Raw genomic sequence first — 26,443 nt, 5'->3', positions numbered from 1 at the left:
AACTCAGTTCCGGGTGCATTTTTGGTTTTTCCGGGAGGCGCTCCATCTTTTCCATTTACAGCTGTGGCCGGAAAACGGGCAAAAAAAATCTTACGTCCACTCCAACCTATCGGGATAAAATTAGGAAATCATTTAGTAGTTTCCATCTCGCTGATTGATATTGTTGAGGTGAGATCTGTGTGTGTGAATGAGATCACTCTGTTGAACTGTGTAATTAGTATTGAGTCGATAGGTTAGCTTTATGGCTAGCAGCTCTTTTAGCTCGGTTTGGCAGGACGGGTTAGCCATGTAACTCGTAAAAAGAATAGAATTGCAAATACCATTTTTAAAAGAAAAAGAAAAACATTTTTCTTGTACACAAACTCTGCACGTTATTGGGACTGTGAATAGGAAAATTGGACTGTTATCTGGTTGACATTGCTATTGTTGCTAGCCGGGTCGGTTATATATCGGTTGTATAAAAAAAAGAAACACGATTTACATTACTGACTTTTATATATATAATAAACCAAAAAGATCATATTATTGGATATTTAGGTTTAAATTTGTTTTGCAATTGCAGCGTGTACCAATATAATATGCAAATAAGGGTGTGTGTGTGTGTGTGTGTGTGTGTGTGTGTGTGTAATTATTTATATTATATTCAGAATTTTATTTATATACCCTTTTCCCCCTAGCTGACCTACACAACCACTCAGAATGACCGACTCCAAGTACTTCACCACAAACAAAAAAGGTAATGCAAACATCTCTGGAAATTAGACAAAATCTTTACCTAGACGCAAAAAGAAAGAAGAATTTGCTGAAAGAACCCTTGTCGTTCAATATTTTATTACAAAATGCGTTAGTGTAAGTTTGCGATTGCAAGGGACAGCTCTTTCTCTTTCCTTTGATGGTTTGAAGGTCTGCTGTTCAGGAGACTGTATAGAGTCTGTAGACTGTCCAGGAGACTGTATAGAGTGGGTAGACTGTCCAGGAGACTGTATAGAGTGGGTAGACTGTCCAGGAGACTGTATAGAGTCTGTCGACTGTCCGGTAGACTGTATAGAGTCTGTCGACTGTCCGGGAGACCGCATAGGGTCAGTCGACTGTCCGGGAGACCGCATAGGGTCAGTCGACTGTCCGGGAGACCGCATAGGGTCAGTCGACTGTCCGGGAGACCGCATAGGGTCAGTCGACTGTCCGGGAGACCGCATAGGGTCCGTCGACTGTCCGGGAGACCGCATAGGGTCCGTCGACTGTCCGGGAGACCGCATAGGGTCCGTCGACTGTCTGGGAGACTGTGTATATAAATATATAAACTTATTAAAATGGCAGTTTTTGGTAGAGTTGAAATTGCTATTCTGTCTGATGACGAGCATCCACATAGCACAATATTGCCACCACCATGCTTCAACAGTTAAAGCTCTGTAATAAAACCAAGCTCTTACAATTCCAGCATTTGGTAGTCACTCTTATCCTGAGTGAAGGTTATTTTATTTATACAACTGAGCAATTGAGGGTTCAGGACCTTGAAGCTTGGTGGAGCTGAGATTTGAGCTTATGATCTTCTGCTCAGAAGTTCAACATCTTGCCTATGGAGCTACCCCTGCAAGTCCTGCTGTCCAGTAGTATATATGAGTATATAGTCATTTTCTTTTTAGAGAAGCAGAATGAGCAGGGTGATGAGGCATCCTCAGATACAGATAAGAGACAAAACAAGAAGTACGTTTTCCGCTTATCATGGGGCACTTTCCAAATAAATTCAGCCAAAATCGGCGCATACTCTGAAATACGTCAACGGAAAGAGTAAGACGCGTATAATAAATTTGTCAATGCAGTGGGTATAGAAGAGAGAGAGAGAGAAAGAGAGAGAAATAGATAGATAGAAAACATTTTTTTTAAATTGTAGTTGCCATCATGGCTGATTGCTCGCATCTTCAGAGCATGATGTTATCACCACCAGGCTTCACTATTCAAAGCCTTGGAATAAAACCAAGCTCTTACTTTTTACATTTAGTAGATGCCCTTTTTCCACAGCGATTTAGTTATTTTATTTATACAGCTTAGCAGTTGAGAGTTAAGGGCCTGCTCAAGAAGTGGCAGCTTGGTGGTAACTGGATTTGAAGTTATGATCTTCTGATCAGAAGTCCAATGTCCAATAAGCTTCCATCTCTCCATTAGTGCTGTGCATTCATTGAGTCAAGCTTGGTCAGAAAATGGCAGTGTTGTAAAGTAGCAATGTTGCCCTCTGTACTATCTCAGGGTTTTTTGCCTCTGGTTTAAACAAATCAGCATTGTCAAATATTAAAATCATATAATCTATTTATCTAGGTAATTCAAACTTGAAGACAAACTCTGTATCTATTAAGTGTTGTGAAAGTAGCGTAGTCATGTTTTGGAGCAAAACCATTTTTTTATGAGTTTTATCTCATGTCTGACTGACGAAACGTGGTCAGGTGTTCTTTGGATGACGATGTTTGTACCTCTATGAATTATTTACAAAAAGTAGTACTTCGACTTTATTAAACTATTAAGACGTTCAGAATTTGTGTTGGTCACATAATTGGTGGAAAAACAGATTTGATATCATGACTGATCTTGAGATCATCACTCGGGGGGGGGGCCCACATATTTTAAATTAATTGTATCTATAGATCACTACTTAAGCTATTCTATCCAGTCAGTGTCATAATATGCTGTTGGGGGCAAACTGTTCTATGTAAAGGGGTTTCACCCATGCCATTTCTTCCAGGAGAGATATTTGAACTGAAAGCCGAGCTGAACAATGAGAAAAAGAAAGAGGAAGGAAGCAGTGAAGAAGGTCATTGCGGCCATGACCGTAGGCAAGGATGTGAGGTATGATTGTTTTATTGTATGTTGTTTCTTTGCCTGAGGTTAAGGATCAGGTGCAAGGCCAAACCCATTCTGTTGCAGCTACGGCTTGACCTTTTGTTGCTGCTTTGTCTAGTCGTTTGCTAAATTTAGTATCTGGTCTACGTTTATAGTACATTCAGTGTAAATCTTATATTTTTGTAAATAAATTAGATTTTGGCGATCTATAAGTACACTATGTTTATACAAGCAACTGATTCGAAATGTAATTAGAAATGTATATTTTGCAGTTCATTTTTTTATTTTTGTGTGTTAATTTGTCTTAGTCGTTCCACACTAATTAGATTTGTGATACACAATTCGATAATGACAAACTTGTATTGGTCTTGTTGTTGATGATCATGAGGTGATTATGTGAATATCTTCTCTTCAGCTCTTTGTTCCCTGATGTGGTGAACTGCATGCAGACTGATAACCTGGAGCTAAAGAAGCTGGTGTATCTGTACCTGATGAACTACGCCAAGAGTCAGCCTGACATGGCCATCATGGCGGTCAACAGTTTTGTGAAGGTAATCTCCTTTTACAGAAGCAAATTGTGACAACGATGTGACTTTTATTTCAAATGATCAGTAGGAGAAGCGTGGACGATTTCCTGGGAATTGTAATCCATATTTAATTTCACATATACGTTCCTGTCTCAGGACTGTGAAGACCCTAACCCTCTGATCCGTGCCCTGGCCGTGCGCACTATGGGCTGCATCCGTGTGGACAAGATCACAGAGTACCTGTGTGAGCCTCTGAGAAAGTGTCTAAAAGACGAGGACCCGTATGTGAGAAAGACGGCGGCGGTGTGCGTGGCCAAACTGCATGACATCAACGCGCAGATGGTTGAGGATCAGGGATTTCTGGATTCCCTCAGAGACCTGATTGCTGACTCCAACCCTATGGTGTGTAATTGTGCCAGTTTACTATTAACATATTTTTTGTTCTTTTCTTATTCTTTTCTGTATGCATTTTTGAGTTTCATTTCCCTTGCCTCATTTTTCTTTCTTTTTTACTTTCTTTTGTTTTTTTCTCTTTTTCATTAATTTCTTTTTTCATATGCATCAGGTTTCCCACCTGATGAAAAGTCGAGGATGTAAAACTCTAATCCCTCTCTTTTGCGCCACATGACTAAATAATCATTAGACCAACAAATGAAAGAAATGATAGCTTCATGTCTTATGCTTTTTGACGTCTTCCCTCTCCAGGTCGTGGCCAATGCCGTGGCAGCTCTGTCGGAGATCAGCGAGTCTCACCCCAACAGCAACCTGCTGGACCTGAACCCTCAGAACATCAACAAGCTGCTCACGGCCCTGAACGAGTGCACTGAGTGGGGACAGATCTTCATCCTCGACTGCTTGTCCAACTACAACCCCAAAGATGAGCGGGAAGCCCAGAGGTAAGAGAACAGACCAGGGACCAGGAGACAAATAAATATACCAAAATGCCACGGTCAGCTTCTGGGCAAGCGTAGAGAACAATGACAGTAATGATTTATAGCCTGAGAAAGGCACAGAATGAACATTCACACTCATTTTCCATTCATTACAGCCTGATGTCCAGATAAGTCCTCAGTAGGGACTTTTATTTAGCATTGAATTTATTGACTTTGGTCAATATTTTATGGTATTATTATGGTTTAATCTGATAAGTCTTTATTTAATCGTTGCATCACTCAAGCATGTTAGTCACACTGTGAGAACCGTTTTCTTGTAAGAAAAACAAGCTGCAAGCTTGTTATTGTCGTCAGTCTCGCATTTCCAAGCATTCGACCTTCCATTTTTTCCCCCGGTCGCTTCAGCATCTGCGAGCGCGTGACCCCTCGTCTCTCGCATGCCAACTCGGCTGTCGTGCTGTCGGCTGTCAAGGTCCTGATGAAGTTCTTGGAGCTGCTGCCGAAGGACTCGGATTATTACAACACCCTGCTGAAGAAGCTCTCTCCTCCTCTTGTGACGCTGCTCTCCGGAGAGCCTGAGGTCCAGTACGTGGCCCTCAGGAACATCAACCTCATCGTGCAAAAGAGGTCAGAGTGACATTCTCCACACACGTATACCATAGGGCTCAGAAATGTGATGTTATGTTTTCTTGACAGCCACAATGCATTGATGCAAAACTTCATCTACTGACTTAATGCTGGTTGTGATATTAAAGTCAGGTCATGATATAATTTTTTTTTTTAAGTAATAGTAAATAAGTAATATTTTACAGCTTTTTTGGGATAAAAAAAAGTGATGCCACTAGGTGGCAGTATTACATTATACCGCATCTTTTATAGCACTTTAGAGGGCTTAAAATCTGAAATTCTGTTTAAATTAAATCCGTTATATCCTTATCGTCTTAAAGAATAAAGCATATGTTAAGAATACATTTTGAGTGCGTCATAATTATTTTTGATGCAAAAGAGATCAAGAATTGCCTTTTTTTTTTTTTTTTTTTTAAGAGGATCGTTTTTAACGAAAGTGGGGCGCAGCTTATATATATATTTTTATTCTGACAATTTTTTAACATGTTCAGGCCAAATTTATCTAATAGTGGCTTTTTGTTCTGTCATATTATATGATTTTCAATTTTGCGGTGATTTAAGGGTTTAGGGATCAGATGAATTGATGAATAAGATTTGAATCACATTAAGTAGAATAGAGAAATCACTATCCAGTTCAGTGCTATTAAAACCGTGGCACTTCTGCTGTTTATGCCAGACCCGAGATCCTGAAGCAGGAGATCAAAGTCTTCTTTGTGAAATACAACGATCCCATCTACGTCAAACTGGAGAAACTGGACATCATGATCCGACTGGCGTCTCAGGCCAACATCGCCCAGGTACGACCACCTCAAGCACCCTGTTACCCTGTATTTTTTTTTATTTTTTATTATTGATTTTTTACAAATCCTATGAGTAGTGACGGTTCAGCACATCCATAGTAATTATTTGTGGTTTTTTTTTTTAATTATTATTATTGTTTTAATTGCATTTAGTTTAATGTATTGTTTTGTCTCTGCACTTCCGCACAAAACCCAAAGGGGAGCTCATGTAACAGCTTCTCCATCTGAGCTGCAGTCTGTTTAAGAGCTGCCAGAAAAATCCCTGTGTAAAGCGTAGGCATGCTCAGACATGTCTGTTGTCAGTGGAGTAAACTCTGAATTGCAGCGCAGGCTCGGTAAAACAACAGTAAACATTTTTTCTCCCTGATGTAAAAACCAGTCGCTCATCTAGCAGTTTTTGCCAACACAATGAGTTTTGAACACAATCTGTTGCAGTTTGAAGTACAGCTGCTCTTATTGATCAATTTGAAAATAAAAGAAAACTGTAATCTTGATCAGGGTTGTGCAGGAATGTAAAACATTCAAATGTGAAACAGATAATGGCATTAGATATAAAAACGGTCAGTTTTTGGTAAACGTTAATTAGTGTAGGAGGAATAAATACGTTTTTTGCTCCAAGGTGCTGGCTGAGCTGAAGGAGTACGCCACCGAGGTGGATGTGGACTTCGTACGCAAAGCAGTCCGTGCCATCGGGCGCTGCGCTATAAAAGTAGAGGTATGTTCTACTAATGCTTTTAATCATTAATCGCTATGAAAGATTTGAATGCTCAATTATATAAAAATAAAATAATCATCTTTGTACACTTAAGCAATCAGCTGAGCGCTGTGTGAGCACCCTGCTGGACCTCATCCAGACAAAGGTGAACTACGTTGTGCAGGAGGCCATCGTGGTGATCCGAGACATCTTCCGCAAGTACCCTAACAAGTCAGTCTCTCTCTCTCTCTCTCTCTCTCTCTCTCTCTCTCTCTCTCTCTCTCTCTCTGTTCTGCTCTGTTATTTCTAATGTGTAAAGTTCGGAAAAGATTCAAATTTCTTTGAATTCTGTGATTTATAAAGGTACGAGAGCATCATCGCCACTCTGTGCGAGAATCTGGACTCCCTGGACGAGCCGGACGCACGCGCTGCGATGATTTGGATCGTGGGCGAATACGCAGAGAGAATCGACAACGCCGATGAGCTTTTGGAAAGCTTCCTCGAGGGCTTCCACGATGAAAGCACTCAGGTCTGAATCGAATTAATGGTGCCAAGAGTATAAAATGTACAGTTTCTCCCAAAGCAAAGTGTGGCATGATGCACATTGGTCCCCCGGTACTGCCGCAGCCCCTATGGTACCGTAGTGAATTCATCCAGACATTGTCACTTTAATACTATAATGTGTGTTCGGGAAAACAGTTCAAAATGTTATTCCTAACTGAACATCGGTCCCGCTTCCAATTCCCACAAATTATAAGATAATCCTCATCTTGCTGTTAGTTAGGATCCAAATGAGAACCAACGAATTCTCCAGATTGCGAATTATCGGGGGTTGACTGTATTGTCTTTAAAAGAAAAATGGTTCAGTCGGTGTGTACCGATGTCATACTGTTTACCTGCAGGTTCAGCTCACCTTGCTGACAGCCATAGTGAAGCTGTTCCTGAAGAAGCCTTCAGAGACACAGGAACTGGTGCAGCAAGTTCTCAGCCTGGCCACTCAGGTGAGATTCATTTTACAACCAACGCTATGCATTTTCAAATGTTTTAATTCTTTGCAAATTGAGCGCTTTAATGGCACGGCTTTGATTAGTATTACGACCACTGTTTGATTTCCAAAGTTAGTCATCTCACACTGATTTCTCGCTAGCAGCCTGCTATTTGTACTCCAGACTGTAAAACCTGCTGGTATCTCTTCTATCTTACCACAGGACTCCGATAACCCTGACTTGCGAGATCGTGGCTACATCTATTGGCGTCTGCTCTCCACTGACCCGGTGACCGCCAAAGAGGTGGTGCTGTCCGAGAAGCCGCTGATCTCGGAGGAGACCGACCTGATCGAGCCCACGCTGCTTGACGAACTCATTTGCCACATCGGCTCCTTGGCCTCCGTCTACCACAAGCCGCCGAACGCTTTCGTCGAGGGCAGTCATGGCATCCACCGCAAGCACCTGCCCATCCAGCACGGCAGGTAAAGGGAAATTAAACCGGTGCGGTTTTAAAATAATCGCTTAGTGGTGCGAGTGAGAAAATAAACGCTGCAGTAAATATCATCTAATTAATGTTGCCAGGGTTCCTTTCATTTATGATTTAAATATTTAAAAATAAATAAATAGGAAACGTTACTCAGTATTCTATTTAACTAATGCAATTTTACATTTAATGTTAAAAAAAAAACAACAATAAAATGTACTGTACAATATAGTTCAATGTCTAATATAGCGATTTTGAGTGAGACGTGAACCTGGGCATTATTTTTCAAAAATATGGCCCTTCTAAAGGAGTTATTATACATATCATCTTTGTGTAAAAAAAAAAAAAAAAAAAAAGGCTCCTGAATCTGCTTCTGTCAACTTTGCTGTGAAAAGGTCACCCTGATTGACTGCAGCAACTTGGTCGATGAATAAACAGCTGAGAAATCTGATCCCTCTGTGTTATTGTATTTTCTCTTCTGCATTAGCATCGACACCGGTGAGAGCCCCGTTAGCAGCGGACTGGCTTCAGCTATCGACCAACCTCAGGTTATTCCATCTCAAGGAGATCTCCTGGGTGACCTTCTTAACCTCGACCTGGGTCCTCCAGTCAACGTGCCGCAAGTCTCGTCCATGCAAATGGGAGCCGTAGACCTTCTAGGAGGTGGGCTCGACAGTCTGGTGAGCACCTTTTATATCTTTACATAAATATTTTTTTTTTGTTCATGGTTTTCTCTCGCTTGCGGACAATAGAGATGATGAACTTGTTGAGCTTGACCCACCTTCACCTGCATCTCAGTATGCAAGAGATTACCACATTGTGATGTTTATTACCATGGTCACATGACTCCCCAGAGGTTTCTTCATAATGGAAATAGAATGAAACATTGCCCTTAGCAAGGAGACTGACGTTTTAGATCTCAGGGGTTTGTGCTTAATATAAAAAAAGTGGGATTTTTTTTTATATTGGCATCATTTTTAAGGAATACATTAAGCTACTTTATTTTTGTATCTCAAGTGTTTGTTTTTGTTTAAAGTAATGCTCAAGTAGGCGCTTCAGTAATGCACTACTGAATTCTTGGCTGCTGATTGGTCCGAAAGTGGTTTCTGAGGTTTCTTTTTGAGCTGTTTCGGTTGTCAAAATATGATTATAAACAGGGTTGCAAAACTCCAGAATTTTTAAGACTTGAAACTTCTAATGGGAATGAATTAACGGGAATATATGGCCATTAATGAGAATGAACTGGGAATTTACAAAATTGCAGGCAAGTCTATAACAGGGAAACTAAAGTGTGGTTCTTGCAGCATAATCTTGATTTAAATAACCAGATTTAATTCAATTTCAACCCTGCGCATTCATCCATCACATGCACACAGCACACTTACTGCAGGGCTACTGAGGCCACGCCCCCTACACTCACTGTTCATTCCTCCAAAACATACAGATCATTTCTTGAATCCTGCACACGAAATCATGTAATTATTACACAAAATTGTTGAATACTTTCTTGTGAGGTGTGTGAGCTATTGTGCAAAAAAAATCTAATCTAATTAAGTCCCATAAATTCTTGGTGAGTTTTTAAAATTCCCTGGATGAAGTTCCCAGAAATTTACCAGAGATTTTCTGCCCATTTGCAATATTAACAATCCAAGTAACAAAATGAAAAAGAAAACAGTTAGCATTAAAAAAAAAATTGCTTGGTTCAAGTGGGCCATTGTCATGTGAGTAACTTGAAGTGCTGGTAAATAAGGACAATTTGCAGCAAAATGTCGTTCTGTCCTTATTGATCCGTCGTGTCTGGTTTGACCGTTAGTCTATTGAATGAATCTCTGACGCCTGGTATAGGGAGGTAAAAGTATTAGACCCGGTAACCGTTGCCGAAATGCATTGGCGCAGACACGGCTCAAAACGAGACGTGCCTCTTCTGACCCGAGGTACAAACATCAAGCTCCATGACCGTAGACGCTGCACGGCAATCAAGACTAATCAATTCCGACGTGGCTCTCATCGTCCTGGGGCTCAAAGTCAGCAACTCACCTCGAACGACATTTGATATTCACATTCGCCCTTTTTCATATCCAAGCGCGATCCCAGGCTCATTAAAGAGCTTAAGTGTCAAATCCTTCGTCTCGTTCTTTTTTTTTTTTTTATTTTTTAAAGCTACCGTTTCTCCCCTACTGCCTTAAAAGATTCTCCTCTCATTAAGAGTTCATAAGGGAAGAATGAAGGTCTTTGGCTTATCAGCATATCAGCAGCTCAAAGGAAACCATTAGAGCTTGTGATGGTCTAAAAGGCACAATAATGATGAGGTTGCTGCTTAAAAGGTTAAAAGGAAAAGTCAGGTTGTCAATTTTTATATATACATTATGTACAATATTTTATGGACACTTGACCCCTAAATTTCCCTTTAATTCTGTTTGCTGTTGTAAAAGCCTACATTCTACTGGGAAGATGTTCCACTAGATTTTGGAGTGTGCTTTGGAGATTTGTACTCAGTCAGCCACAAGGGTGTTAGTAAAGTCAGCTACTGATGTGGATCATGCGAGGAGGCCTGGGGGCAGTCTGTGCTTCAATTCATCTCAAAAGGTGTTCCGTAGGGTTGAGGTCAGAGCTCAGCATCCAAACACATCCAATACAATTGCATTTCTTTAACTTTGTGTTGACCATATAATAACCATATAAGGCTTCAAAAGTCAGGTGTCCCAATACTTCTGAAAATATACAGGGTCAGTTTGTTGGGTCAGTGTCACATGCACACCGTTGTTCTCTTCTGGAGAGCGAAAAATGTGGTGGGAAAAAATCTGTTAAGATCATGAGAGTAGAGAATACTAATCACCTGTAGGAGGTAGGACTTCCAAGCAAAGCCAGATATTTCTAAAGCGGGCATCATCAAATGGCGGACCGCGGTCCGGGTCCGGACCGAGTGACGAGTCTGCCCGGACCCGTTAAAATCTTTGATATTAATAAAAATATAAATCATTTGTTCATGCGCAGCTAATCTAGTAATTACGACAGGAGCGTCATCAATAGCCAAGCCAATCAAATCGATTGTTTACCTTTCAGCAACAGCGAGTGTGAGAGAGAGATAGAGAGGAGATGAGAGAAAATGGCTTGCTCAAAAATTAAAAAAAGTAGATGCTGAAAACCGAACTTTGAATGGACGGACAAATACATGTTTATTCTGCCTGCAGCCAGTTCTAAACCTTTGTGTCTCATATGCTGTGAAAATGTGGCGTTAATAAAAAGTGGCAACGTTAAGCGTCACTATGAGACCAAACACGGGTCGTTTGAGGAAATGTACCCGCAGAAGTCCGCAGTGAGGGCAAGTAAAATTATCGAATTGAAAGCACAGTATGACAGGTCTACTCGTGTCATCACGCATGCATTTACAGGGCAGCAACGTGCAAATGAGTGTTCGTTAAAGATCGCGTGGATTTTGGCGCAACACAAGAAAGCATTCAGCGATGTGACAGTTGTAAAGGAGTGCTTAAATGCGGCTGCAGAAACTTTACTTGACGGTAAACAAAAAGGCATTCGCCTAAGTTTCCTGTGTTATTTTATTTAAAATGTAGTTCATGTTTTAAAAAGGTGGCAGCTCAAATGTCTTTTGTTTATTTTTTTTCTTGAAGATTAAAAGCACTTTTATTTTATTCAAAAGATTTTGAATGTTTTACATTACTTGAAATAGGCCCTAAGTTCAGGCTGCTCAAAGCTGTGTTTGCACTTTTTATTTATTTTATTCAGAATAATTTCAGTGTCTGTTACTTGACATGTAGTAAAGACAACTACAGTATTGTTTTCCATTCAAGTGCCATACAAGTTCAGACTTTTCGGTATGTTAAAAGCATAGTACTTTGAAAACACTTGAAATTTAACAATAAATTATATAGAAATGTATGTGCGTTATTGATTTTATTAACATGAGGGTACACTATTTTAAGTGACAACATAAGATCCGGACCTTTGCTGGGAGAAAATTTTAGTAACTCGACCTCTTTGAATTTTAATTGAATACCCCTGTTCTAAAGGTTTCAGATGAAATAAACACGTTTCAGATGTTTGTGGTGTTTGCTCATCTGCCATATTTGGCAGCAAAAACACTGGCGTATTTCCGAGTGGTAATTCATAATATTGAACTTCAGTCTTGATTCAAATTGATTGTTCCCACTGTATAGAAAATGCATATGCGAAGCAGGGACCTTTATCAGCTGCAATACATCACCCGAAACATCACTGCTAAACGGGAGTAAAAGCTGCTGGAAGCCACTTAGCGCCATTTTAATTGCATGCTCATTGGCTGCACTTGCTGCGATTAATTGCTCGGAATTATGGAAATATCGAGTGGATTATTCCAAACCTGTGACTAGCCTATATTAGTATGCGTTGTAATAGTTGTACAGGGCTATAGGAAGAGTCAAGCAAATACACCTCTTAATATATAAGAATTATTAGTAGTAGAACACAGATTTTTATTATCGGGAGAAAATTCACGAAAATGTTCTTCCTGTCAGAATCCATTGTCCATTAAACGTATTTTACTGGGCTGTACGCCTTTTCAACGGAAGTTTTTAATCAAGTCAATCCGAATTAAGTGTTATGGTTGTTAGAGAGAAAAAAAAAGTATCCCAAACATCTTATTTAGTTTTACTATTGCCTGTATGCTTGGCACTGTAATCAATTATTTACCATCGGGCAAAAAAAAAAGGAGCAAATAAAGATGTCGGCGATTGTATTCCCACTAGTGAGAAATGTGAAACGGTTAGACGAGACACCTGGCCGCAACAAGCCTCCTACAAGATTTATTTTGCGCAGTCAACAGCGGTACTGATTTGCTCTTTCCTTTCTGCTCGAAAAACGTCCCCACCTCGCATCAATGCGAACCTGATTTACTGCATCTCCGTGAAAACCTCCTGGACCTCTCAATCTAAGCATTATGAAGGTTGGGAGCCATAATATGGAGTTATGAAGTTACCCAGCCAAGTCAACGGCTTTCTGCTGAGGTTAGGGCTTTTTCAGCGGACGATATTAACGCGTACGGTTGCGATGGTTGCTGTTTTTTTTTTTTTGTGCACAAGTCGCATTCCTTGTAGGGATCGTCGTTTTTACTCGTGTTTGGTATTCTAGCCAGCGTTTCCAACCCACTGTAAGTACATAAACGAACGAATAAACTAGAAAAGCGAAGCGATAAACAGTTTTTAGATTTTTTCCGGTTTATGATTTGCTGACTGTGGAAGAATGCGGTAGTAGTGTTGTGTTAATCCTTTTCAATCTTCCTCTAATATTATTAAAACCAGTCTGATTCTGTTCTGTTTTGTAGCTTGGAGGTGACATCGGGGGAGGAGTTGGAGGCAGTCCTGCAGTAAGTATTTATTTAAAAGGATATTAAAACAAAACAAACGAGCCCATTGGTTGATAATTGATGTTGATATAATCATGGACATGGAGGTGAATCTGCTCTCTTGACGGCAGCGCGGCTTCTCAACCTTTTCAACTATTTGGATAATGCGGTATTTGGATAATGCGGTATCCTGTATTGTGAAGGGTTTGTGTTTGTAATAATCTAATTGTGTACAGTGATTTTTAAAAACAGCTCTACACTACAGTGCAACACCGCATGTGATTTATTTAGCTAAAACGTATTTTGTGTGTGTGTGTGTGTTTTGGTTTTTCTCTTCTCAGGTTGGCCAGAACTTCATCCCTTCTTCAGTTCCCAACACGTTCGCGCCGTCTCCTACTCCAGCGCCCATCAGCAGCGGCCTTAATGACCTGTTTGAACTTTCCTCAAGCATGGCCGCTAATACTGGGGGCTACATTGCACCGAAAGCCGTAAGTGCACTTGAGCATATATCTTTTACAACCCAAACCCAAAAACTGAGTTATCAGTGTGAAAGAGTTTGAGCTGAGGTTTATTTAAAAAAAAAAAAACAAAAAAAAAAAACAAAAAGGGACCAGCATGCGAGATCTTTTATATTCTCAAATCTGAGGTGCATGAATTTGGCATAAATGGGGAATAAAACAAAAAATGGCACACTGTCATAGGGGGAAATATCAACAATGGGTGCAGCTTGACGTGAAGCACCTTGAGTTGCGGTCACCATTTATATATATATATATATATAAAAAATGTGTACCACTGCAGCTTGCCAGCTGTAACACATTCCCATTTTATTCTATTGAGAATGGCATTTCGAATTCATTTATAGCATTATTTTAAAATGTGTTTATTATTAGGCTTAGAATACTTACAGCATCAGTCATATGTTTCTGTGTTTAGAAAGGACATACCTTCTCACCAACCAGAATGGAGAATTCAGCAGTTACAGTAGTATCTCTAATCCAACATGATTCCATCTGATAATACTTATTCGCAGCATGGGTCTGAGCGTTTATGCTCGATTTAATTTGAATTCTGCCATTCTAAGAGACTCCCGTGAATATCAAAGGAGCACAGCTCTCAGAGGAAAACCACAGTGTCATTAATAACAACTTCCTGAGAAACTGAACTGGGTTAGTAAGGAAACTGGAAGTCTGATTCCCGCGAGTGCCATCTTGGATTGCAGCAGTAAAATGTTCAGAACTTTAAGTGTTTTGTACACCGAACAAACATTTTGATTTTTACGTTTTTTGTGTCTTATCAGCATTATGAGCTTGAAGCAGCGTCAGGGAATGCGCTCGGCTTTACCGCGCTCGTAATTCTTTCGCAAAATACTCCCACGGGTCGGTATTAATAGATAACCGGATGTGGTTTTACGAGCATGTTGACAAGGAGAGAAAAGCGCAAAAGAAACATTTCCTTTTTCCAACATTATATCCTTTAGGATTGATTCTGGTGTAGGGGTCGACCGATATGGGTTTTTTTCTGGTTGATGCCGATACCGATATTTAAAAATCAAGGGGGTTGATATATGATGCCGAAATTTCTGTCAGTTTTTCTTTTTTTTTTTTTTCCTCCCGCTCCTGTCATAAAAGCGGTTCATTAATAAGATGTGATGCAGAACAGCAGCTAAATTTAACCATTTATTGAACAACACAAGGCTCTCAAATCAGTGCACTTGTTAGCAGGTTTTGGTCCCCGTGACTACCTGTAGCCTAAACTACAGCTGGAATGTCGGGGGGTTTTAAGTGTTGGTCAGCTTTCGTTATAGGACTGCAGCCAGTGGAAACACTGCTTGCTTTATATATATACAGTTGTAGCTTTTCCAGTTTCCCTGTTTGGATGCCGAATACACACTACTGCCACCTGCTGGTATGCTTCTAAATACCACATTTCTATCGCTAAGATTTTTTTGGGGTTTACTCACAAACCTGTGAGCGAACAGTAAAGAGAAATGTGTTGTTCCGAGTTGAAAACCTTCTACCATAACACAGCATTTCTCTTATCTCAGGTGTGGTTACCAGCAGTCAAGGCAAAAGGCTTGGAGATTTCTGGAACGTTCTCCCGCCGCCAGGGCCATATGTACATGGACATGATGTTCACCAACAAAGCCCTGCAGCACATGACCGACTTTGCCATCCAGTTTAATAAGAACAGGTATCTGCTCATAATTCGATTTATTTTTTTTATTTAAGGGGTTTCCCTTTCGCTCATAAATACAATGTCTGTTCCTCCTGTGTAGTTTTGGAATGATTCCTACCACGCCGTTACCCATGCACACACCTCTGATGCCCAACCAGAATATCGACATCTCCCTGCCCCTTAATACGATCGGACCCGTCATGAAGATGGACCCCCTGAACAACCTCCAGGTAGGACACTTTAGCGTCAGAGGTATCTTTTTCGTGTTCGTCAATATATATCTAGTTCACCCTGCAGCTCTCGACTAAATTATCCAGCACATTTTTCTAACAATCACACCAGATTATGTAATTATCTCTTTCCCCCGTCATAAAGATTCATTAGTTCTGTACGGAATCCCCATCGTTATAATGAACGCTGTTAAAAAAAACATGACGGTAGCGAGCTCTCACTGGCGGCGACAGCCCTCGCAAGCTCATCCATCAGCCGAGAGCGCCACGTTCGCCGATCGCACTCCGACGCGATTCGCTCAGAAATCAGTGCCCCCCCTCTGGGTTTGGACAGTCTTCTGCTCTAAGCCCCGTGCTGACAGCTTGAGGAATAGCTGATGTGATAAAACCCAGCTGTGAAGGTTGTGCACAGTGTGCTCCGACTTTACCCTCCACACCATAATGATCTGTGAAATTTCTTTCTTCCAGCAGCTCCCCGGTGAGCTTGTGCAAGTGTGCGTGTGTTTTTCACGTCATCTTTCCAACAGTCACCTTGCTGACGCTTTTTTTTTTTATCTTCTAATGCTTGATTTTGGTTTTTTTCCTACTTAAAAGTAATGACACTTGCACCTGTTCATTCTGCAGCGAGCAAAGCTCCAGCGGAGATTGTTTATAAGACGGTTGTTTGGAAGGGCAGGTCCGTGTGGGGAAAAAATAAAAAAAAACACCCCCACTGTCTACGGAGAAGCCTGCCAAGACAGAGTTTTAGACTCCAGGTGTCCTTTATTACAGGACAAAAACCTAGCAGCTTTATTATTATTTAGTCTGTTGAATTCACACATAGAGAGACATTGATTATTTTCTTTCTTTTTTTTTTTTTTTTTTTTTTTACGGCACAGTCACAATATGGCCGTTCGATGGATTTTGCTTCATTTCAGGCTTTTGTTGACACTTTTCTGAAGAAGCTTGAACACTTAAGGTGTATGTGTATATATATATATATATATATATATATATATATATATATATATATATATATATATATAATATTGTCTTTGCAGTTTGACAGCAGAGGATTTACACAATTGCTGCTCCATTAAGTCCACATGCACAGAAAAAAAAGCCCAGGAAAGGTGCTTTCATTTCATTTAACTTGAGAGGGCATGGTTTCATTTCGATGCTTTTGTTCATTTGTTTGACTCGCCGAAAGCACAGACGAAAAAAGCGTTTAATTTTGTGCTACCAAGTTCCTTGGAAAAAGAATGACTCACTTGGCTACCATAATACAGGCTTGTCAGCATGGCCTCGTCTTGCACAGTCATTCATGCTTTAATGACTTCTGTTAGGGGGAAAAAAAAAAGGCATAGTTTAAGCAATGAGTATTAACCCAATCCTTAATCAGAAACCTGTATCACACAGACACAGGCTTTTATTAAAAGTCGTATTTGCTCTTCAAAATTCTTTCGCCGTTCTCCTTGTAGCTGTAAACACATTCCCAGAAAAAGCAATCTTTTACACAAACTCGTTTGAAATCTTTACTTTCAAACCCGTGTTAAACACTGCAGGAGAAATTCTTCAGGACAACACCGCGTAATGGCGTCGTGTTCCAGCATAATCTCCGAGGCTCATTGCAACATTTAGTTTTATTTATTTATTTAATTATTCCTCCCCTCCCTTTTTTTTTTTTTAGGTATAGTCAGCAATTTTCGATAGAATTCGAGCGCTATTTGCTATTCTGTGAAGCCTCACCACTAAAAATGCACATTACCTCAGTTAGAGGTTGTAAATACTGGAACAGACAGGATGATTGACATTAGCCATCATTACACTGATTGGTTACACGTCAGGGATTTTTCATTATATTTATTTATTTAATACATTTTTTTTCCCATTTGCACACAGAGTATTTTTTCTGAATAGATATTTCATTGAAAGCTGCCAGGCCGCGATCAAAAATATTACGCCATAAAAGCGTCTCGGCTCAACTTTAATCAAACAGTGCTACAGTGACTAGCCAAAGCATTTCCACAAGCAGTATTACTGCTGTAAATATTCTGACTTGCTGTACCTCTGCTCATCCGTGCCACTTTTCCAGTCAGCCAATCACGTGGGAGCGATGCAGTGCATAAAATCATGCAGACACAAGTCAAGGTTTCTGTTGGTGAAATGGATTTTTCATCCAGCATTTCAGAAATGCCTCATCATCTGGGAATTTCTCGTTTACAGGAAGGCTACCGTAGCTCATATACCATGGTGAGCGGAAAAGTATCTCAGTAAGCACAATTTGCCAGGCAACTACTACATCTGTCTCCTCCTCTAATGCAAGAACAGGATCCTGAGGGTACAGAGAGGAAAGAAGAGCTTGTGAAAGAGTCCTGAGTGTGCACATCGATTCGCTTTTACTTTCATCTTGCTGAACAAATGTAGATAAGAGCAGAAAGTTCAGGTAGGAGTTTTTACTGTTTTAGAAGTTCTCAAAGTTGACAGCTAGGTCAGTGGAATTCCCAAGGCACACTCGAGGCTCGTGGACTCGACAGCTGTCACATTGCTCACGTCACGTACGCAGGCTGAGATTCGAGATCTCGGTGGTATGAGCGCAAGAACGCACACCGAATGAAAGGTGTTGGGAAAATTTGTATGTATGGCTTCATTTACCTTTATGGATTAAAGAGTTTGGTGAACAACATACGTTATCAAAATTACAGCCTAATGAAATACTCGTGCAAACCAAACCATGTCCGCGTATGTCATTCGTCTGTTTTTCTGTTTATGCACTGTTGATCAAGCCTCGAACATGTTTCGAAATCTACTTAAGTGTAATCGCGATTAATTCCGTGACTCCGAATCGGATCGCGGTGCTCGTTAGGTATCATCCGTAGCACTTATATCACCTATTACACTTGTACAAGCGCATAGCATTGCTGACCAGAACTAAACAAACCAAAAAAAATGAACAAATGAAAAATGATCAACTTCTAAGCTGTCATTTAACCGCTTCTCGTGCAGGTGGCTGTGAAAAACAACATCGACGTCTTCTACTTCAGCGTGCTCATTCCGCTCAACATCTTCTTTGTCGAGGACGGCAAAATGGGTAAGAAGTTTGTCCTGGACCTCACCTTTGTTGCCGGTCTGGCCACATTCAATACTCAAGCCAAGTTGAAATGAAACAAGACAGCCAAGTGGCCTCTGAGGAGCAGTAAACCACTGTGCCTGCACTCTGTCTGAACAAGCAAGTGTAATGGGGTTCAGATGGATTCGTTCTGTTTTTTTTCTTTGTCTCTACAGAGCGCCAGGTCTTCTTAGCCACGTGGAAAGACATTCCCAATGAGAACGAGCTGCAGTACCAAATCAAAGAGTGCCACTTAAACGCAGGTAAGCGTTCTTTTTTTCGCTCCCCTTTACTTTACTAAACTGTAAATGTTCTCAAAAGATCCATAGATTTCATTACTCTGGACTGGCAGAACATGTACCAAATCATTTCATCAATGGATTAAGTTTGAGAAAAAAACAACAGACTGTTGATACCCATGACATCTCCAGGGGAAAAAGATACAGTATGTTCTACCACAGCACGGTCACGTTCTTTTGAAGGTCAGAAAATGCCTTACAACTGACCTCAGTGACAGGTTAAATAATTATTCATTAACGCTCGCGCTCTAATACGTTATTATTCGGCAACATTGAGAAACCGTGTGCCTCAATAATGAATTCCTAGGCCTCGAATCTGTACTTGTTTGTTAATTTCCTGTTATATATTTTGACATTTACTCAAGGGTTCTCGGATGTTTTCAAAGGTAGAAAGGGTCAGGAAAGTTGAGTGCTATTATATCGGCACAGTCGGATATAATGGCACCAAAGCTGTATGGAAAAGTGATTTCTCATTCAGAAAGCAGTTTTGTGACTGTCATTCTTCTGTCAGTCATTATAGGGACTACTCTAGATTTGTAAACAAGGGTGGAAATCGTTGTTGAGTGTATCGTGTAGTCTCAATGTCAGCGGAATTGTTCAAATGTCAAACCCACCTACTTAAGGTACATACTTTAAGGTTCATTTATGCAACTTGAATTGTTTATAAAAGGTGAAGGATACATACTTATGATGCAACAAAAGAATGTCAGGGTTTCAAAAAGCCTTAAAGAAGTATAAAATAAAAATATTTGGTCTTAGAAAAAAAAAAGACTTCAAAAAGTCTTAAAATTGCTTAAATAATTTTAAACAGGTCTTAATTTTCTGATTTCCATGTAACGGTACCTCTAATGCTCATTGAAATGCTCCCGCAGCACTTGAAAATGCTTACGTTTTTGTGGTCCTTATTTTTCTAGTCCAAATATAATTCCCTGTCTTTCGACTACAAATGAGATTAACATGAAACAGCCAATCAGCTTTCTGGTATTGCTGCAAATCTCTCTTTGATTGTACCACAGACATAAAACGGATTTTGTTTTTCGGATATGGGGAAGTGCAAGTTTAGCGATACTTGGCTTGGAAAAAAATAAAATGAAATGGTTAAGTCCAGTTGTTAACAATGTTTTTGTGTGTGATGTTCATTTTTAATGGTCGTAAGAAGGTCTTCAAAAAGTCATAAATTTGACTCGGTGAAACGTGCAGAAAACGTGCAGAAACTCTGATAATACTCGATACTACCACCGAGCAGCACGTTTGGTACCTTTATTTGCGAGAAAATCAATGGGCGTTGAGTAACGCTGACCTTGAATGCATCACGTCCACTGCCATTGGTGTTAGAACGTGGAAGTGATCTTCAAACAACAGGATGAAATCTCTGTGGCGAGAACGTGGTGTTTTACTCTCGTCGTCTCCGCCGGTTGCTTCTCGCTTGTTCGTGAGAAAAACGTGGCCTGTTGAATATCTCTTCTTCGTTTACGACCCTCCTGAAAAATCACACTTCTCAGGTGGTCTTTTGCACAGTGGGAATACACGGTCAGCATTCCCCTTTTACACCTCGGCTTTCCATTTGTGACTCACTTGAAACGAGCACTCTGCCTGCAAAAAAGCACTTCTGGCCTTCTCTTTATCAGGTCATTATCTTTTATAAGGCAGCCTCTGTTCAGTATGACTCGCTCGCTCCTGCAGATGCGTTGGTCTTTATAAAACATGTACACCGCGATTCAATTCGGAAAAGATGAAAAGATCGTTTTGTTCTTCTTCTTATTGTCTACATTTAACTGCTGCTCCTTCTCAGCAATCAAGCCTGTAGCTGTGTATTGCTCTCTCGTTCTTTCATTCCGTCCCTTCAATAAGAACACGGTGTAATCGAAACAATGCTATGGGTAATGCGAATGCAATCGCACCATGTGATCTGGTTGTACCCGTGTACATTGTACATGTCAGTATCTTCTTACCTCCTAATGTGGATCATTATTTCATTAATTAAAATGAATTCATAAAACAAACCGGGACCACTGTTATGGGAAAAAATTACACACCAAAATAGTTTGTACAGATTTTTTTTTTCACCTGAGTTTTTATCACCTTATTTTTTTTTTCCTATCCTTTTTCAGACACACTAATCTGTGGGGGGGGGTATCTTTTTTGTGTTTTTTTGTCGTTTACTTCATTGCCCTTGGTGTCATCATCCTCTTCTTGTCATTCTCTCTCTCTTTCTCTCCCTCTCCGCATGCATTCTGACGCCCTGCCAGGTCTCCATCTGATCTCAGTCTGTTGACCATCAGCTCGCCTTTACAGCTGCTGCTTCCCTACAGTACTCTGTCAGGGTTTAGGCCTTCAGTGTGATAGTGTGTGCCAGAATTGATACAAGAATGTGGAGCCTTCTAACACTTGCAGATGTTGTCTGAACGTAGGAAAACATGGCCGCAAAGGGCCGGAAACATTTGCGGAAACGTTCTGGAAAATGTACATGGGAATTTCATCTGGGGAATTTTGGACATATTCTTGCCAGGAATTTAAGGGTGTTTACAGGAATTTATGGGAGTTCACAGAAACTTACGGGGATTAATTAGAAAATTGGGCAAATGTGTATATAACCTGTATTAGATACAAACATTTTTATATATATATATATATTATAATGAAAATTTAACGATAGTCACAATAATGCAGAATCATTGCAAGCTTTATTGATCGATGCATAAAACAAAATTTGCGACTGAAACCAGTGCTGAAAATTGACATAAACGGAATGAAAATTTAAAAAATATAACAGACTGTGGAAGTCAATAAAATTAAAATAAATCTTTTTGTGTGACTCCGTACCAGTCCACAACCCAGTGGTTGCCTGCCAAACCCTGGTTTACATTATCATGTTTGTAAAACTAGCTCCCTTTCTACAAAACGTGACCTCTAGGTTAGTTTAATGACAGTAAAGAAACCCCAAGGAGCGGCATCATGAAGTCCGAGGTTCTGTTAAGCAAAAATATCCCACAAATAATTCCAAACCTATCCAGCCTTAAATCTAGTATTAAAACACGGAAAGAGTGTGACAGCGTCCAAGTCAGGAGGCAGGCGGCAGTAGTTAGAGTAGCACCAAAGTAATCAAGGTTAACGGGAAATATGATGCTTTCACCACCAGGCTTGACTGTAAGGACGATGTTTTCAAGATTTGAGGTTTCTAGTGCTTTGGCCACAAAGGCCACAAAGTTGACCTCTTTCTCGGTAATGGGAAAATAGGTTGCTGTCATGTCTTCCCTGCTGTGGCAATTTCTAAATGTCAGACGTGTGAAAAGGTTCTATTGCTCTAGAGCATTTAGTAAAGCAGCGCTCCATCAGTAAATCGCTAATAAATCTCCCAGCACGGTAAATGACAGACAATCGGTGTGACAGTTTCCCTTCTCAATGCTATATAATGTGTGTTTAATGGTGTATTTGTATAATTTCACAGCCTTTCACAAAGTCAAATAAAATAACGCACATTGAGGCAGAAAGGTCTGCGTTTTACAGATGAGTCACATTAAAGTGTGAAAAGAACAAATGTCACTGGTTCGCTAAATGTCAGCAAAAAAAGAGAAAAAAAAAACACGACCTATATTATGTGGGGTAGTGTTCATATTTAAGATTAGATTACAGTTTCATTCCTTAATGCCGTGTAGCGTGACATTCTAGCATCATTTAGTTCCTGTGACCAAGCAAAGTGTGACCGTGTAACTGACTGTGTGTTTGTGTGGCCCTGCGACAGACACCGTGTCAGGCAAGCTGCAGAACAACAACATCTACACAATCGCCAAACGGAACGTGGAGGGCCAGGACATGCTCTACCAATCTCTGAAACTCACTAACGGCATCTGGATCCTCGCCGAGCTGCGCATCCAACCTGGCAACCCCAACTACACGGTAAACACCTCGTGTAACTCGATCCAAACGACCGCAGAAGCCGATGGTGATAAATAGCATTTAAAAAATCGAAATGAAACGATGAAGCGACGAAGCTAAACGTCACAGACAAGCGCACCGCTAGTCGTGTTTAGATGCGAAGTCAACTGAAATACATTATGAGGAAAGGGCTCGGGTCTTTCCTGGAAGACTTAGCGATCCTAATCCCATGCGTGTGCAGGAAGGTAGGCAGACCTGAATATATTACCAGCCTTTCTCGGAAGCTTAAATCGATCTCTTAACCTCTGAAGTGGCCTCTGACAGGACATTGTAGGTTTAAAGATTTTTTTTTCCACACCTCTTCAGAGCGTTATGTTTTTTTGCCAAGGATCTAAAGCGTAAAAACTGCTTTTCACCTAATTGCCTGAGTGCATCACAAAAATTCCTCGTTCTCTACATGTCTCTTAGCTAAGCTTTCGGCTTTCTATAGGGGCTGCTGAACATTTTGTAAATTATAACCAGTAGCATTAGCAGTCCAGTACATGAGATATTGCATTGAAGTATCTTTTCATATTCTCTTGTGTATCTCACAATAAGAGAAGGCAGAGTGGCCTTGGCTCTGCAGTAATAAGGCATATAACCTACTGCAGCAGCTCCACTGAAGGACATTCGTCAAGGATGGAACATTACAATGAAAGTGAACATACTGTTCCTTGGTGTTAGTACATGTCCAACCACAACTTAGTAAAATTGAAATACATTAAATGTCTCTTATTGACTAGGGTTTATACCATACAAATGTGCTGAATGTACACATGTAGCACATCTACCGTGTTCTGGAAAAAATTATTTGCCACCCTCATAATTTTTTTTTTTGCATATTTGTCAGCATTAAATGATTCAGATCATCCAGCAGATTTTAATGTTCCACAAAAGATAACCTGAGTAAATACAAAATGCAGTTAATTTAAAGATTGACTAATTTATTAAGGGGATAAAATTCCAAATCTTTCTGCTTTTATGTGAAAAAGTAATTTTCAAAACTAGTAACTGGTTGTGCAATCAAACGTTTGCGATAACTGACATTTCGTACACGTGAATTTTGGCCCAGTTTTCTTCCAGAATTGTTATAATTCAGCCACATCAGAGGGTTTTCGAGAAGGAACGGCCTGTTTGTGCTCTCGATACAATTTTAAATCTGGACTTGCAGAACCATATAGAATTCGACATGCTGTTGTGTTTTAGATCATTGTTTTGAGCTTGTGGTCATAAACTGATGACTGGTTTTGGAGAGCTTTTTTCCCTGTAATAAATGAAATCATCTTTTGTATTTATTTGAGTTATCTTGGTGGAATATGGTGTAGCAAGACTCTGGATTAATAACAGGGCCAGTCCAGCTAGCTTTATAGCCAGGAGCAAGATATACCCTGACTGGTGCAAAACCCCTCTGCACTCGGACATTACAGCAGGCAGAACCAGTTTGCTGTGGAACAAAATCAAGGATTTTGGGACTCAGGAAGTAATCGGAAAACCGAACCTGATCTTTCAGAAATAATGGTTTTAGTGACATCACCATGTACTTGATATATATTGAAGTATAGAGCAGACCCTGAGGCTGGCTAGTGCAATTACATAATATAAATATTGTGATCATTTGCATAATATTATGCGAGGTTTTACTGACTTCTATCTTGTGTCCATTGCTTTTTTTATACCACTTTTTAACGGTTAAATATTTTTTTTTGCCCAGCTTTCAGATTCGCTTAGTGCAAGCGTAAAAATGTGTAAGGAACTCTTTATTCTGAAATATCTAAAACCTGTTCATGTATACATAAAATGCATTTGCTGTAAAAAAGTGTGATCTATAGCATGGAACACTGAAACATGAGGTGTTTGGATTGAGATCACATTTTGCCAGTAGACGGCGTCACCAGTGTCATGATTTCGTTTCAATGTTACTGGTGCATTTCAACTTCTGGTCCAAATGATTTAATACACGTGATTTTTATATAAGATTGTCATAAAGCACTCCAATCAAAAGCTTCCTCAGTTGTATTAGGATTGTTGAAATCTCACAGATTTGCACTCTAGAGGACATTCGGTATTGCTTTTCTGCTAGGAAATGCAAAAGGTGTACCTCAGGAGTGTGGACAATAACCAAACCGTTCGCTTTTATGTTAAATTATAGCTGTCCCGGTGCTACAACCTATTGACATTCTGTTGGTGGACGTGACTCATTCTTTGTCTGGGAAGCTTATTAGACCAGTGTATTGTCAGCCTCGTCGATAGAAATACAACAAATGGATCCTATTCAGTGTTTCCTTTTTTTTTTTTTCGTCTTTCATGCCATAGGAGAAATCATTTCCTTTATTCGTGTTAAAAGTCAACATTTGTAACGTAATCGAGCTATTGAACTGGCCATTGAACAAACATTTGGTGCTTTGTTCCAGTTTTATCCGCATAAATTTGTCAATTGTTGCAGCTCATCATACCGGAAACTAGCTGGTCAAAGGACATTCAATTTACCCTCCCTGCAATTTTTTTAAATAGCAGACAAAAACAATGATTGAAAGACAAACAAGCATGTGTTTATTCTCCTGGCATTAGATTTTTTGTTTTTTTTTGTTTAATGTCAGCGTGGCTGTGGACAAAACACAGTCAGTGGCATGAAGCAGCATTCCCAAGCAAAACGCCCCTCCAGTCTTATTTATAGCCATTAAATACTTGAGTTTTTACTATTAAGCATTTGCAATGTATAGTAATGTATTGAAATGTACAGTGTGTATAGCAAGCCTGTATACCTTTTCTAGGCATAGACTTATTTATTGGACCTTATTTTGTAAACTAGGAACACGCCTTACATTGACGGCATCAAGCGAGAGACGTGTAGCTCCGTAGGCGAGCACTTTTGTTCAGACTCCCTGAAGTGAATGGCAGGTTATTCATCTGCAAGGCGCAAGGTACGGACAGACCGTTCAGCTGAGCTCGCTCACAGTGTAATTGCGCTGCCATTGAAGCAGTAGACCCAGTAGAGCGAGCAGGATTTATACGCATACAACAGCTTTTCATGACTAAACGCTCCTCATTACACTCGTGTTAATTAGTTAATCCTTTCATTCAAGGCGAAGCAAACGGTTCGTTCGACACGAGAAGTTCGAGTTAACAAATCGCGCCCTTGACCATCGCAAAGGTTTCAATTTCTACCCTGGCATTTTACGTCGAAATTCGGATCATGAAAACATTGTCACTGACTGATCATTTTCTACCTTTTTTTTAATATTCTTTCTGCTCACAGCTCTCCCTGAAGTGCAGAGCTCCCGAGGTGTCTCAGTACGTGTACCAGATGTATGACGCCGTGCTGAAGAACTGAAGGTCTAAACCTCACCCCAAACAGTCTTTCCTCCTATCATTCCTGTGGTACAAGAACAAACTACACCTCTTCCCCGTTTCTCTTTTCTAGGACCTGCATCGTTTCCCTGCTCTCTGTAGTGTCTGGTAGCAACCATATGCTTTCTCTAAAATGTCAGTGTCGTGGCTAAAGATTTGTACTTGGTGCATATATATATATATATATATATATATATATATATA

General features: G+C 40.1%; 1 protein-coding gene across 1 annotated transcript; it reads left to right on the top strand.

The window, feature by feature from the left end:
- The first annotated feature begins 24 nt into the window (after positions 1 to 24).
- On the top strand, positions 25 to 26,443 carry ap2b1 (adaptor related protein complex 2 subunit beta 1). Its single transcript, XM_046838685.1, is given in 23 exon segments — positions 25 to 168; positions 678 to 736; positions 2,735 to 2,777; positions 2,779 to 2,838; positions 3,248 to 3,383; positions 3,516 to 3,761; positions 4,065 to 4,255; positions 4,658 to 4,879; positions 5,556 to 5,676; positions 6,299 to 6,394; positions 6,489 to 6,604; positions 6,737 to 6,902; positions 7,276 to 7,374; positions 7,582 to 7,841; positions 8,331 to 8,523; positions 13,161 to 13,202; positions 13,523 to 13,669; positions 15,229 to 15,374; positions 15,460 to 15,589; positions 18,575 to 18,659; positions 18,854 to 18,940; positions 22,719 to 22,873; positions 26,148 to 26,443. Coding segments are annotated over 22 exon segments (2,853 nt in total). The 5' UTR covers positions 25 to 168; positions 678 to 699; the 3' UTR covers positions 26,223 to 26,443.

The sequence above is a fragment of the Silurus meridionalis genome, chromosome 25, assembly GCF_014805685.1.
Source record: "Silurus meridionalis isolate SWU-2019-XX chromosome 25, ASM1480568v1, whole genome shotgun sequence".
NCBI classification, from domain to species: Eukaryota; Metazoa; Chordata; class Actinopteri; order Siluriformes; family Siluridae; genus Silurus; species Silurus meridionalis.
The sequence above is the reverse complement of the archived record's forward strand: the minus strand, read 5'-3'. Positions and strand labels throughout refer to the sequence as shown.